Source organism: Corythoichthys intestinalis, chromosome 1 (assembly GCF_030265065.1).
Source record: "Corythoichthys intestinalis isolate RoL2023-P3 chromosome 1, ASM3026506v1, whole genome shotgun sequence".
NCBI lineage: Eukaryota > Metazoa > Chordata > Actinopteri > Syngnathiformes > Syngnathidae > Corythoichthys > Corythoichthys intestinalis.
In genome coordinates, this window is record NC_080395.1 from 16,303,411 (window position 1) to 16,319,151 (window position 15,741).

A 15,741-nucleotide genomic window follows, 5' to 3' on the forward strand; every position below is an offset into this window, starting at 1 on the left:
TTGCTCCGGTGAAAATGGCTGGGAGTGAATGAGTTGAATTACTTTTTAAAGTAATCTGTGACAACACTAAAAGCAACATTGTTTATTCTCTCTGACATTCGTCTAGTTATGTTTTAGTCTCCAAAAACTCGTTAACGTCATGTCAACGTCATGAAAAAGTGTTCGTTGATGAAATATCTTTGTTATCGCCATCATTGACGAAAACAACACTGCCATCCGTTTTCTCCTACATTAAATAATTTTCAAGGGACATAAAGTAGTTGTCTATGCCCAATGTAAACTTGTGCATTTATTGAAGATTTAACCACAGCCATCTTCCCAGTGCCTTTGCCTGACATGCAGCCCTATATCATCAAGGACTGAGGGAATTTTGATGTTTTATTCAGGCAGTCATCTTTGAAAATCTCACTGGAACAGCACCAAACCAAAGTTCCAGCATCATCACCGTGTCTTGACAAGGTGTCACCTTGAAATTTTAGATAGATTTCTTATCCCTTCAATTTAAAATATGTTTGTCATTTTTCAAGATGACAATGCATCATGTCACAGAGCTAAAACTGCTAAAGCATTCCTTCGAGAAAGACTCATCCAGTCAATGTCATAGCGTGCAAATAGCCCAGATCTCAACCCTATTGAAAACCTTCGGTGGAAATTGAAAAAAATCTTCCACACAAGGCTCCGACCTACAAGCATGATCTGGCAACTGCAATCAAAGAGAGTTGGCAACAAATTGAAGAAGAATACTCACCAAGTGCATGCCTCAGAGACTGCAAGCTGTCATAAAAGCCAGAGGTGGTGCTACTAAATCCTAGAGATGTGTTTTGGTTGTTATTTCATTGTTTCTTTCTCATGATTCCACATTTTTTTCCTCAGAATGGAATGATTCCATAGATATTTCCCCGCACTTTTTCTGTAAAAGTCACATTTACTGAACACCACAATGTTTTTTATCTATTTTTTAGTGTTTCTCAATGCTAAAGAGTTGTACTTTTGAACTAATTCATTATTTTTCAAGCTTTTTATCTGAGTTGGTTCTACATAATAAAATGTCTGAGTTAGTGCTCGTCCGAGACTGGTGATTCCATACTTTTTGCTAGTGGATATATATATATACAGTAAATGGCGGAAAACACTCAAGTGACTTGAAGTTCCGCTCCGAGACCCCCAAATTAGCGAACTTTCAAAATTGTCCAATATACATGTGTGATATATCATTGGAAAGTTTAAAATCTCTATTTTCTGGGGGAAGTAAATTTTTGAACAGGAGAGCTTTTTTTTTTTTTTTTTTTTTTTTTTAAGTTTTTTAGACAGCAAAACCCCATCTGGAGGTGAGAGCACACGAGAGCAGAATTACAGACGCCATGACTTTAACGAGATATCGCGTACTTACCTTGTTTCGATCCAAAAACTCCATGTAGCATCCATCACCGAGTGTCAAGACACAGCTGTGAATGGCCACAGACGGATTTTTGGGGGATTTTATGGGTGAAACATAGTAATATAACAAGGGTCGTGATGCAGAAATCGCAGACATCAAGGAGTGGTCGAAATTCTTTTTCATATAATGACCCTTTTAAAGTTTTTTTTTTCAATTTTTTTTTTTTTGTTTAGATCGATTATTTATCATCTAACATATCGGAGAAAATGCGACAGTAACGAAAAAAAAATACAATCAAGCGATAGTTATGAGGTAGATATCCGTGACTTTTTTACGGACGCCATTTTTTTCATTGTGACATAATTTGTTTAAAAGTTTAAAATATGTGAGTGAATAATTTTTTTAAGTCGTTTTTTTTTTTTAAACGAAATAGGAGACATCAATTAATGATTCTAAGCTAAAAACGACAGACATTTTGAATAATAAATATCATTAATTACTTTCGTTTTATGGCTGGGCTGAAACAGAAGCGGTTGCGCGACGTCTGTAAAGAGGGGTTTTCAGGGTAAAACGGACAAATTAAAAATAGTTCGGGGGCTTTATACAGCATGAATCTGCTATAGCAGCATATACACATGTGTCAGACCAAGACGACGAGGCAGACTCAGCTGCGGAGGTTCAGGCAAAACTTTATTTTGAAAACACAAGTTCTTCCGCTGACATGCGGGGATGAGAAAAAGTACAAACAAAAAGCGCTCCAAAGGAGGAATGAGTCAGGATGACTAGAAACAAAATAAGGTTTCAAACACAAAGCGCTCCAAAAGGGAGGTAAGGCAAAAATATAAAGCGCTCCAAAAGGAGGAAATATTCAAGATGGCTAGGATCAAAAGCTACAAACACAAAGCACTCCAAATGGAGGATAATGTACAGAATAACTATGATAGCTATGGCGAGAGGCTGACGTGACTGACCTTAGATGAAAGACACTTCTGCACAATATAAGGGAAACTAAGGCAATATATACACAGGGGGTAATTGGGAACAGGTGAAAACAATAGGTGATTAGGTGACCAGAGGAAGGGCAAGTATGCAGACTCGAGGAGGGTGAAGCCTTCAAAATAAAACAGGAAATGACATGACATGACAACATGTTGTTCTATCAAACACAACAGTTGTTTTGGCTTAAAATACAGCAGTTTCTTTTAAAGAGGAGTGCAAGAGCAGAAACTGCATTTTCAGTCTCGTCTGTGTTTTCCGCCATTATATAATTTACACCAATTATTAGTATTGTGGCCTACATGACCCAAAACATATGTTGCCACCAGGTCCTAAGGAGTTTTTTTTTTCTACTAAAAATAATCTTACCTTGTAAAAGCTTAAAGACCGTTTCTATGGCAACTGATACCTACCCAGACAATACGGAGACTTGTGGCTGCGGTGTCTCTCCCGGTTGAAGCGATAACCCGGGTAACACGTGCAAACCACCCGTCCAAAGTTGTCGGTGCACTGTTGCTCACATGGCGATGTGGCACACACGTCCACGCCTGCATTGGATTCAAAATATATATGAATATATATTTGGACATAGACTTCACTATCAGTTGATGGGAAATCGGGTCTAGGGCCACTCCGTAGGGGGCCTATTGCCAAAAATTTTAAATTCAAATATTTTCAAAACCGAAGCCGCTAGTGGCCTAAAACCAAAACAGGTACCTCTCTTAGGCATATATGAGTCTCCATGAGCAGCGGCATAAAAAAAAATCAAAGTCGTTCCCTAATAAAATCCCAATTAATTATTTTTTCAAGTATAACGAAACTTAAAATGGCAATAAAATTCTCAGATTATACGCTAGAATCACAAAAATCAATGAATTCAGAAATAATCGCCTATATTTTCAGGATCAATAGCAATATTTAACATATCATATAAATTTTTGCCTGAAATAGCGACTTTTATTCTGTCAATTTACATAAACTGTGACTTAAAACAGTGTTAGAACAATAAAAACACAAATTCACAAGTTTGCTGTTTTTTTCTATTTATTTTGCACTTAATAAACTTATCGTTTTAGCCAATAGAACAAATTTTAATTTTCAAATGCCATAATTTTAAAAAGCCTTGTTGTTTTTCCTGTTTTATAAAACCCGTACCGAACCGCGACCTTTGTACCTACATAATGAACAAGTGTCAGGCCCTGGGCTGGGTAAGTTTGTGGGTATGTCTGTCATCCCATTACAGAACCAGCACCTGACGGGTGGAGCCACAGCAGGTGTCAGCTATCATAAACTGCCAACATAAGCCAGCCAGAGCTCCACCATGTCGCTGGATCAGTTCTCTTTCAGTTCACTGTCAATGCTCGACCTTTCTTGTTTTGTCCTTGGATCTCGCCTACGCCTCATGTATATTTGTACCTTTGCCCATAGGCGGAGTTTGACTTTTGGGGTAGAGGGGGCACAACATGTTGATGACCCCGAAACGCAGTGTCAGCAATAAAATTAACTTACAAGAATATAATAATAAGTTGACAATGAACGTTTTTTGTTCCCATCATTCTTGAGGGGAATTCTAAATCAGGCTGCTTAGGCAATACTTCTCGCCAAGATCGTCATCGATAGAATATGGTACGCCGGTGTTGTGCCAATGTAGTTACCCCAGTCAAAAAATGTATCCCCTGGGCGGAGCCATATGGAGGTAGATTTGTGTCTTTATTATTCAATCAAAAAAAGTTGCTTCAATCAAAGAAAAAAAAAGGGTCTTCATTCAAAATTAGGGCTGTCAAACGATTAAAATTTTTAATCGAGTTAATTACAGCTTAAAAATTAATTAATCGTAATTAATCGCAATTCAAACTATCTATAAAATATGCCATATTTTTCTGTAAATTATTGTTGGAATGGAAAGATAAGACACAAGATGGATATATACATTCAACATACGGCACATAAGGACTGTATTTGTTTATTATAACAATAAATCAACAAGATGGCATTAACATAATTAACATTCTCTTAAAGCAATCCATGGATAGAGGGACTTGTAGTTCTTAAAAGAAAAATGTTAGTACAAGTTATAGAAATGTTATATTAAAACCCCTCTTAATGTTTTCGTTTTAATAAAATTTGTAAAATTTTCAATCAAAAAATAAACTAGTAGCCCGCCATTGTTGATGTCAATAATTACTTACACAATGCTCATGGGTGCTGAAGCCTATAAAATCAGGATATGGGTAGGACATTTGTGTCTAAATCATTCAATCCCCCCCCCCAAAAAAAGTCGCTTCAATCAAAAGAATATATTTTCAATCAAAGAAAAAAATCATTTGAAAAATAAAATTGCCCTCCCCTAATTTTTTTTTTTTTTTTTTTTAAGCAATGACCGTTTAAGTTGCTGCTAGTCACACTATCTGTTCAAAAAATAATTTTGACTCATTATGAAATTATATTTTTTGTTCATTTCATTCATTTTTGTTGCAGTTTTATTGCTTTACAACTTTTATACATATAGGAAAGTCAATTACATGCAATGACACTTTCCGGCCACAAGGGGGGGCTGACACCCCCCCCCCCCCTTAAAATCCGCCTATGCCTTTGCCCAGGCTCTCCATGCCAAGGACCCCACGACTCTCGATTAAATAAACTGTTTTACTTCCTACTCTCGCCATCTCTCGTACCTGTTTTGGAGTTCTTTGCTCACGATCAGAACAACCAGACCTATTTCTCATTTTATTTTGTTCTCTGTTCCGTGTACTCAATGTGAATCATCTCAAAAGGACCAAAGCACATTATGATTTATGATATATCCCATATGAATCAACAATATGAGCGTTCAGCTGCTTGCCGGCTTTGTGGTCAACGCCAGCGATGAGCTAATTTGGCTTACGACATTGTTGCAAAGTGACAGGAACGCAATCATGTGGAATTCTATGGGACAGCACGCAAGTCAATGTGGTCTGCAGACCATGCTTTGGCTCGCTAATGAAGACTGCGGAAAGAAAGGACGAGATAGGAGCAAAGAAAGTGTGTTTTACCTACTTTCAGGTATGCACTGGCCCATCACAAATCTGAAGCCTTCACAGCATTTCCTCCTGGAAAGATGAAAAAAAGACACAAAAAGAAAAAAAATCAGTGTTATTGCGACATTAAGATTAAAAGTTTAACTCAGTGGCTGTCATTGACGGCGCTGGACGTCCAATGTATTTTGACTGGGTGGGTCAAAATAGATTGGACGTCGAGTGCCGTCAGTGGCGCTGAAAGATGAACATTCACAGACAATCAGTTTAAATGAACTGGAGAATTGCACGTCTAGTGTTGTCAATGCTAAATTGAAAACATTCTAAAGTAAAAAAATATATATATATAAAATATATATTTAAAAAATATATATATATATATATATATATAAATATATGAAAATAATAAAATAGATAAAGGATGCATAGATAATTAATTTAATATATGAAAAATAATATTGAAATTGAAATTAAACATAGTATTAAAAAATATTATTATTTAAAAAAAATACTAAAAATAGGAAATTGAAAAATGAAGCCAAAAATTTGAAAATTCTAAAATCATAAAAATATTAAATATATACATTTCAATAATAGGATAATTAATTTAAAATGCATATACAATATACATATATTAATATGTATCATACTAATATTTATATATATTAGAAATTAATTTAAAATATAAAAAAATATATTAAAAATGAAAAAAAAAAACTTAGCAATTAAAGAATCATATTAATTGAAAATACTAAATATAGAAAATTAAATTGTAAAAATACAGCACAGCCAAAAAAATGGAAAATTCGAAAATAGAAAAATCATGAAGATTTTTTAAAAATAAAATAAAATAGACAATTGATAGAAAATTAATTTAAAAATGAAAATATAGTATTAAAAATAGTATTCATTAAAATAAATACTCAATATAGAAAATTAATTTGTAACATACAGGAAAAAAATTAAAAATTTATAAAATAAAAAAAATATATTTAAAAAAATACATATAAAATACATTAAAATATAGTATTAGAAAAAGTATTAAATACAAAAACAGTAAATACAGAAAATTAAATTGTAAAATGCATCCAAAAAATGGAAAATTCTAAAATAGAAAAATAATTTAAAAAGTGAATATATATATATATATATATATATATATATATATATATATATGATAATAGATATATAATTCATTTAAAATATTAAAAAAATATAATAAAAATGAAAATATGGAATTAAAAATTGTATTTAAAAAATAGTCACTAAAAAGAAAACAATATCGGAAATTTAACTGTGAAATGATTTTAAAAATTTAAAACAAAAAAAATCATAAAAAGATCAAATGTATACAGTATATAAAAATAGATAATGGATAGATTTTAAAATATCAAAAACTGTATTAAAAATGAAATATGTAATGAACTTTAAAAAAAATAATAATAATAAATAAAGGATAAATTTACCAATACATTCCTCTGTATGTTCTTCCTAGATTTTCTTTATATTCTATTTTTTTTTTAATTTATTTTTATAATTATTATTTTATGTACTGAAGTATTCACATAACAATGTTCAGATATATTTGTTAACTTATTGGCTGCCACTGACAGACGTCTGATCCATTTCCGTTCGATAGCTGTTTGACCCCCAGTCAAATTAGATTACACATAAATCGCTGTCAATGATAGTAAAACATTTTCAATCAATCCTAGCCATCATAGTTAAAATGGATTTAAAGCAGGTGATCATTTGATCGCTGCCGACCCCCAGTCAAACTCGACTAAATGCCAGTAAAATGTTGATTCAGGCGTCAAGAAGTTAATCTCATTCATGTATTTAATTTCTTGTAAACGTAACTTCCAATGTTGCCCTAACACTTTGTGTTACGACACTCATAATGCAAACACTTGACAACATCTGTAATGTTTTTAAAAATATCATTCGCCAAACGCAAACGCCATTTTAATTCATTCATGGAAGCCATTATCTCCCAACAAGTGATTTACGGCATTCGTCACATATGGCCCAACACGTGTCACGCACATCACAAGAGGAAATGACTGAAGCGGTGTGACCGCACAACAAATATCACACCAAAAGGAAGGAAATGTGTAAGAAAAGTATGCAATTCTGCGGTCTGAGCGCTTCCACGACAAGTTGCTTTTTATTCATCTGCAGCCTCCGTGCAGCGTCACTCTAAATCACCAACACCCCCTTCCCTCGCGTACGTCTCCCCCCGGAGTGAATAATCACTCATAAACCGTCGAGACAGGCCTGAACTGATGAGATCCAGATGATTGTGCCGCTTTAATCCCAAACTGAGGTGGAGACAGGTGGGTGAAAGTTAAGATGAAAATTGTCACTACTTCATTGAGTCCGTCGACAAATCAGTCAGTGGAGGTAATGACTTACAGATGGGAGCTCGGTCCCACCGGGAGAAACTCATACCTTTTACGCCGCTCGCATTAAAGCGAACTCAAGGATACGTGTCGTGAAGATTCCAATAGATATGATTCTGATGTTACAAGCGACGTTAAATCAGGCCGAAAACAGCTCTTTATGCGGATGACCTCATTTCTAAGAGACATGCGTGAGTCGGGAACTGTTCAACATCGTAAAATAGGGATTATTGTGAGGAAACAACTTTATTTAGGAAGGAAAGAGGCTGTAACAGAACGCCTAAAATGGGACATACCGTATTATGTTACATTTATTTTCTATTAATGGCCTAAAGGGGTTTTTGATCCAACTATTTACCAGTATTAGCATACCATAGTTCAATGATAGGAAACAGCAACTTATGACTTACTGTATACACTGCTGGCCAAAAGTATTGGCACCCTGGCAATTCTGTCAGATAATGCTCAATTTCTTCTAGAAAATGCTTTGGTAGGAATATCTTCATTCATGTTGCTTGCAATGCAAAAACACAAAAGAGAATGTAAAAAATATATATATACAATCATTATTATTTTACAAAAAACTCCAAAAATGGGCCGGACAAAAGTATTGGCACTCTCAGCCGAATACTTGGTAGTACAACTTTTAGACAAAATAACTGAGAACAACCGCTTCCGGTATCCATCAATGAGTTTCTTACAATGCTCTGCTGGAATTTTAGACCATTCTTCTTTGGCCAACTGCTCCAGGTCTCTGAGATTTGAAGGGTGCCTTCTCCAAACTGCCATTTTCAGATCTCTGCACAGGTGTTCTATGGGATTCAGGTCTGCACTCGTTGCTGGCCAGTTTAGAAGTCTCCAGTGCTTTCTCTCAAACCATTTTCTAGTGCTTTTTAAAGTGCGTTTTGGGTCATTGTCCTGCTGGAAGACCCATGACCTCTGAGGGAGACCCAGCTTTGTCACACTGGGCCCTTCATTATAGCCTGGTACTCCAGACTCACCGCTGTTCCAGCTATTGAGTCTGGCCACCATTAAGCGGATAAAATTTCCAGGGCGGAGCAAGCCACAGCAAACAGACAGCGGAGCGGACCATTCAGCGACGGGCGGGACGAGGGACTTGCGCGCGGAAGTAAACATACGAGGAGAGCGGAGTTTATTCAACATGGCTAGCGCGAGACGGACTGATGTCAATGACTTGTGTCGATGTGGTTTTGGTCATTTAAAACTGATTTTACCGTGGATTGGAACATATTCTCGGCTCTCCCGTTCGCCATCTGTGTTGTTGTGGGGACGACTTCCGACGCGGAAGAGTGACGTTGCTCGTTAAGAACACGTCACGCAAATGAACGAATCTGAGTTGTCGATTGATTTTGTACTTGCTCGAGAGGCCTTTAACGGGCTGGGTTCCAGACCTATACTCTTAGTGTTTGAAAAACACAAGGAGAACCGTCTTCATTATGCTGCAAAATTTGTTGGTAGTCTTCAGACTTCATAATGCCATGCACACGGTCAAGCAGTCCAGTGCCAGAGCTAGAAAAGCAACCCCAAAACATCGGGGAACCTCCGTCATGTTTGACTGTCTTTGAAGGCCTTGTTTTTTTTCCCGCTTAAACTTGTTGCCTTTTCCCAAAAAGCTCTACTTTTGTCTCATCTGACCAGAAGACATTCTTCCAAAACGTTTCGTGTCCCACAACCAGCCAGTAAGAAGCCATAGCAGATATCTGGCGATTTCTGATGGTAAACACGTTATCATAAAAGCACAGAGGGACACTCAATCAGTGATAATATGTATCAAGTGTGTAAACTGTCTGTTGTTGAAAATTAAACATCAAAACAATGCTTTTGACACCAAACCTGTGCTTTATTTTTTTATATACTTGAAGCTTAAAATGTAAATAATTCACAGACTTACAGCAAACATATGTACAAAATAAATGATAAAGTGCACCAACCAAAAATACGACATAAAGTGACAAAAAGCTGGTAGTTTTTGGTCGGCTGGGTCACCGCTTCGTGTGGCTATTCGCTTTCGAACACACACACACATACTTGCCTCGAAGGTTCTTCCATTTTTATATGCATTCGCTGACCTCCAGTTTATGAATGGCGGTGATTTCACACTGAACCGGAAACAAGTCTGAGCGGACCAATCACAGTCCATTTGCATCGCGTCCCCACACATTGATGCGACGTGAAGTCAGAATTTTGTGGAGGTGCACGTCAGGCTATGGCAGAGGGTCGTAAATCGGGTCTGCCTTAACGGTGTAGGTCTGCCGCAGAAGCATATCTCAGCCTTTATGCCAAATGATATTAACCGGTAACACTTTATATCAGTGGTCTCCAACCCGGTCCTCTGTGGGTGCAGGATTTCATTCCAACCAGACAAGATGACAACTTTTTCACCAATCAAGTGTTTTACAAGTGCAATCAGTTGGTTCCAGTCAGGTGCTGCTTGTTTTAACAGAAACCTCATTGGTATAACTATCTGTGCTGGATCGGCAGGAACAAAAACCACAACCCACAGCAGGCTTTTGAAGACCGGGTTGGAGACCACTGCCTTATTTGACAGCGGCATCAAAGACTGTCATAGGACCAAATGAACCACCATGAAGCTTTGAACCAGTTGGCTGCAAAGATTCATTGCTTCAAGAAGCTTCATTTGCCCATCACTGCTCCATTGGAGGAGAAAGTCAACCTATACTGTCAACACTGTTGTCAACCAACATGCCTCCTAGCATGCATTGCAGCGCTAGAGATGTAAATAACAATCAAAATTCATGTTCTGTGCTAATTATTTCTTCAGGTACTGTTCCAGTTGTTCCATTAATTGATAGTTATGGTATTTGGTAACATTTTATTTGACAGTGGCGCCATAAGACTGCCATAAGACCAAATGAACCACCATGAAACTTTGAACCAGTTGGCTGCAAAGATTCATTGTTCCAAGAAGCTTCATTTGACCCTTGAGGGAGACAGTCAACCTCTGCTGGCAACACTGTTGTCGTCCAACATGCCTCCTAGCATACATTGCATTGCTATAGATGTAAATAACAATCAGATTCATGTTCTCTGCTAATTATTTCTTCAGTTATTGTTCCAGTTGTTTCATTAATGGCTAGTTACGGTATTTGGTAACACTTTATTTGACAGCGGCGCTTTAAGACCATCATAATCACTATCTTAAGCATCAACGAATGCTTAAGACTGATGTCATTTTGTCTCATCCGGCAAATTATGCCATTTTTGGATGGATGTAAAAGATCTGAAATGGACCTAAATGGAGTAAGTGACATAATTTGCCAGATGACACATAATGATATCTGTCATAATGCAATGATAGTGTCATGACATAATTATGACGCCACTGTCAAATAAAGTGTTGCTTATTAACCCGAATAAATCAACAAATAAGCCGTACTGGAACATAAGCCGCAGGATTCAAAATCATGGAAAAAAGTAGCGTCTTATCGTCCGGAAATTATGGTAGGCATCAAATAACTTTTTACTATATTTTATTGAAATTTACACAAAACATAAGGTATATTGGTTATATGCATGGGATGTGCACTGCTTGTGTGTCTCCAAACAACAAAATATATTTTATAATGATTAATGGTCATCCACAACGCTGTCATAAATCGTTGTCAAAATTTTACATCGGATGTCGAAAAGATCGTATGTTGAGGTACCACTGTATAAGTACAGGTAGCCCCGGGTTACGACGTATCCGACTTACGATTTCACGACACCACCATGAAATTGCTGATATCCAGTGAATAGAAAAACTAACGTCAAAGACTTAAGCTAACCCTATCAAGGATGAAACGAACTACAGCTTGAAAAAAAAAAACGAACAGAATGATGCTGGTGTAGGATTGCCAATAATTTGCTTTACCGTGATATACGTAGTTCGAGAGTGAATAAACTGAGTTTGGAACTGCAACCGTGAACACAAACTGAGCCGGCAGCATGTCAGCAAGCAATTCTGCATCAACGTCGGCACATGTCCCATGGGTGCTCCAGAGGGAGAACTCAGAGGAAGCCGTGGTGTCTGGACGAGCAGATGAGGGCAGCAGGAGAACTGACCCGTGTGTTTTTGTTTTGCTGTGTAAAAGTATGTCGAATAGACAGGAAACAGGCCCCTACAAAACATTGACTGTGTGTTTGTGGATTCTGCGGAGTACTTCTGCCTTGGCATAATTTCAGGAACCATCTCCAGAAACTCATCCTATGGTCCTTATATCCTCCACTTCCCACCGCAGTTTGACGTTAGTGCTTATTTGACAAGATGGCTTAATGGAGTGCTAATGCCTGCTTCTGGTTACAAAACTCTGAACTGTCAACGCAAAGTCTTTACATTGTCTTATGCCATAAGTATGTTCTACCATCTGGTCTTAAGGACTTCCAGTTGGTCATGTTATGTTACACATTTTTTGAGCAGGAACAGCCTCACACTTAGCCTTGTAGGGAAAGACTGTACTTCCTGATTCATTGAGTGATCATGCAGTCTTGTAAACTTCAACTGTCCAACCACTTCCCCAGTCATCTGATGGTCGAGCCAATCGGGAGAAAGAGGCAGGAGCTGCAGACCAGGGAGCAACTCTCTGCTTGAATGTCAGAATGCAAAGTTGTTCTTCTAGATAGGTCATTATCTGAAGTTTTGTTGGAAAGGCACTTTATTTCCTCATTAAAAGACGAGCAAAGAACATCAAGAAAGTTTTTTTAATTTGTTTGACGTGAAATGATGTTTTAGCACTACCGCGAGCAAATACGTTATACTTTGGCTTCATGTGGATTGGTCGCCTTCTAATGGCAAGTCAATCAGGGGAATATAAGTCGGACCTACAGATGTGACCAATCTGCTTGAATACTATGGCAGAAAGATAAATCAATTTTTTGTCTGAAATATTTTAAAAAACCAAAAAGTCCAGTATCACATTTTTACATGATACTTATGACGTTTTTACATGATAGCATCATGTTTTTAAATGATAATTATCACATATTTAATTGATAGCTATCGCATTTTTACATGATAGTTAGCATGTTTTTACATGTCATGTTTTTACATGATAATTATCAAATTTTTACATGACAATGAGCACGATTTTACACGATAGCACTTTTTTATATACAGTGCCTTGCAAAAGTATTCGGCCCCCTTGAATCTTGCAACCTTTCGCCACATTTCAGGCTTCAAACATAAAGATATGAAATTTAATTTTTTTGTCAAGAATCAACAACAAGTGGGACACAATCGTGAAGTGGAACAACATTTATTGGATAATTTAAACTTTTTTAACAAATAAAAAACTGAAAAGTGGGGCGTGCAATATTATTCGGCCCCTTTACTTTCAGTGCAGCAAACTCACTCCAGAAGTTCAGTGTGGATCTCTGAATGATCCAATGTTGTCCTAAATGACTGATGATGATAAATAGAATCCCATGTGTGTAATCAAGTCTCCGTATAAATGCACCTGCTCTGTGATAGTCTCAGGGTTCTGTTTAAAGTGCAGAGAGCATTATGAAAACCAAGGAACACACCAGGCAGGTCCGAGATACTGTTGTGGAGAAGTTTAAAGCCGGATTTGGATACAAAAAGATTTCCCAAGCTTTAAACATCTCAAGGAGCACTGTGCAAGCCATCATATTGAAATGGAAGGAGCATCAGACCACTGCAAATCTACCAAGACCCGGCCGTCCTTCCAAACTTCCTTCTCAAACAAGGAGAAAACTGATCAGAGATGCAGCCAAAGGCCCATGATCACTCTGGATGAACTGCAGAGATCTACAGCTGAGGTGGGAGAGTCTGTCCATAGGACAACAATCAGTCGTACACTGCACAAATCTGGCCTTTATGGAAGAGTGGCAAGAAGAAAGCCATTTCTCAAAGATATCCATAAAAAGTCTCGTTTAAAATTTGCCACAAGCCACCTGGGAGAAACACCAAACATGTGGAAGAAGGTGCTCTGGTCAGATGAAACCAAAATTGAACTTTTTGGCCACAATGCAAAACAATATGTTTGGCGTAAAAGCAACACAGCTCATCACCCTGAACACACCATCCCCACTGTCAAACATGGTGGTGGCAGCATCATGGTTTGGGCCTGCTTTTCTTCAGCAGGGACAGGGAAGATGGTTAAAATTGACGGTAAGATGGATGCAGCCAAATACAGGAACATTCTGGAAGAAAACCTGTTGGTATCTGCGCAAGACCTGAGACTGGGACGGAGATTTATCTTCCAACAGGACAATGATCCAAAACATAAAGCCAAATCTACAATGGAATGGTTCAAAAATAAACGTTTCCAGGTGTTAGAATGGCCAAGTCAAAGTCCAGACCTGAATCCAATCGAGAATCTGTGGAAAGAGCTGAAGACTGCTGTTCACAAACACTCTCCATCCAACCTCACTGAGCTCGAGCTGTTTTGCAAGGAAGAATGGGCAAGAATGTCAGTCTCTCGATGTGCAAAGCTGATAGAAACATACCCCAAGCGACTTGCAGCTGTAATTGGAGCAAAAGGTGGCGCTACAAAGTATTAACGCAAGGGGGCCGAATAATATTGCACGACCCACTTTTCAGTTTTATATTTGTTTAAAAAGTTTAAATTATCCAATAAATTTTGTTCCACTTCACGATTGTGTCCCACTTGTTGTTGATTCTTGACAAAAAAAAAATTAAATTTTATATCTTTATGTTTGAAGCCTGAAATGTGGCGAAAGGTTGCAAGGTTCAAGGGGGCCGAATACTTTTGCAAGGCACTGTATATTGTTAGCATGTTTTTACATGATAATAAGCATGTTTTAGTTATGTTTTACATTTGATAATTATCACGTTTTCACATGATAAGTATCACATTTTCTCATGATACTTATCACTTTTATACATGACACTTATCATGTTTTTTACGTTTTTACATGACACTTATCATGTTTTACATATTTATGTTTTTAAATGAAAATTATTCATATATGATAATTATCACGTTTTTGCATGAGAATTATCACATTTCTACATGATAGCACATTTTTGCATGATAGTTATCACATTAGTACATATTAATAGATAGTTAGCATGTTTTTACATGTCATGTTTTTACATGATAGTATCATGTTTCTAAATGACAGTTATCACATTTTTACAGATCATTGTCACGTTTTTACATGATAATTATCATGCTTTCACATGATAATTAGCACCTTTTACATATGTTTGCATGTTTTACATTATAATTAGCACATTGAAGTTGTTTTACATTTGATAATTATCATGTTTTCACATGATAATTATCACATTTTTCCATGATATTTATCATGTACTTACATGATACTTATGTTTTTACATTATATTTATGTTTTTACATGAGAATTATCAAATTTTTACATGATTGTTAGCACATTTTTACATAATAATTATCACATTTATACATGAAAGCTATCACATTTTTACCTTATAGCTAGCATGTTTTTACATGATAATTATAACGCTTTTTAAATGAAAATTACCACGTTTTTACATGATAGCACGTTTTACATGATAGTTGTCACATTTTTACAGATCAGTGTCACATTTTTACATGACAGCAAGTTTTTACATAATAATCGTCACATTTTTACAAGGTAATTGTCACATTTTTACATGAAAATTATCACATTTATCCATGACAGTTATCTGTTTTACACGATACTTTTCACATTTTTACATGATAATTATCATGTTCTCACATGATAATTATGGCATTTTTCCATGATACTTATCATATTTTTACATGATACTCATGTTTTCACACAATACTTATGAAAATTATCGCGTATTACATGATACTTACCATGTTTTTGCATGACAATTATGTTTTTACATGATAATTATCACCTTTTTATATGACTATCTGTAAAAATCTGATACTGGACTTTTTTTGGGTAGGAGACGCTTCGATCGATATAGACTTAA

At 36.5% G+C, this 15,741-nt stretch overlaps 1 protein-coding gene across 2 annotated transcripts in view; it reads right to left on the reverse strand.

Moving 5' to 3' along the window:
* The window catches only part of LOC130922331 (collagen and calcium-binding EGF domain-containing protein 1-like), a 96,421-nt gene that overhangs the window by 7,204 nt on the left and 73,476 nt on the right, over positions 1-15,741 (reverse strand). For both annotated transcript variants that reach the window (XM_057847062.1, XM_057847071.1), the window contains 2 exons: positions 5,411-5,463; positions 2,788-2,922 (listed from right to left, as the gene is read on the reverse strand). In XM_057847062.1, the coding sequence (XP_057703045.1) occupies positions 2,788-2,922; positions 5,411-5,463 (188 nt within the window). The remainder of the gene's footprint in view (positions 1-2,787; positions 2,923-5,410; positions 5,464-15,741) is intronic.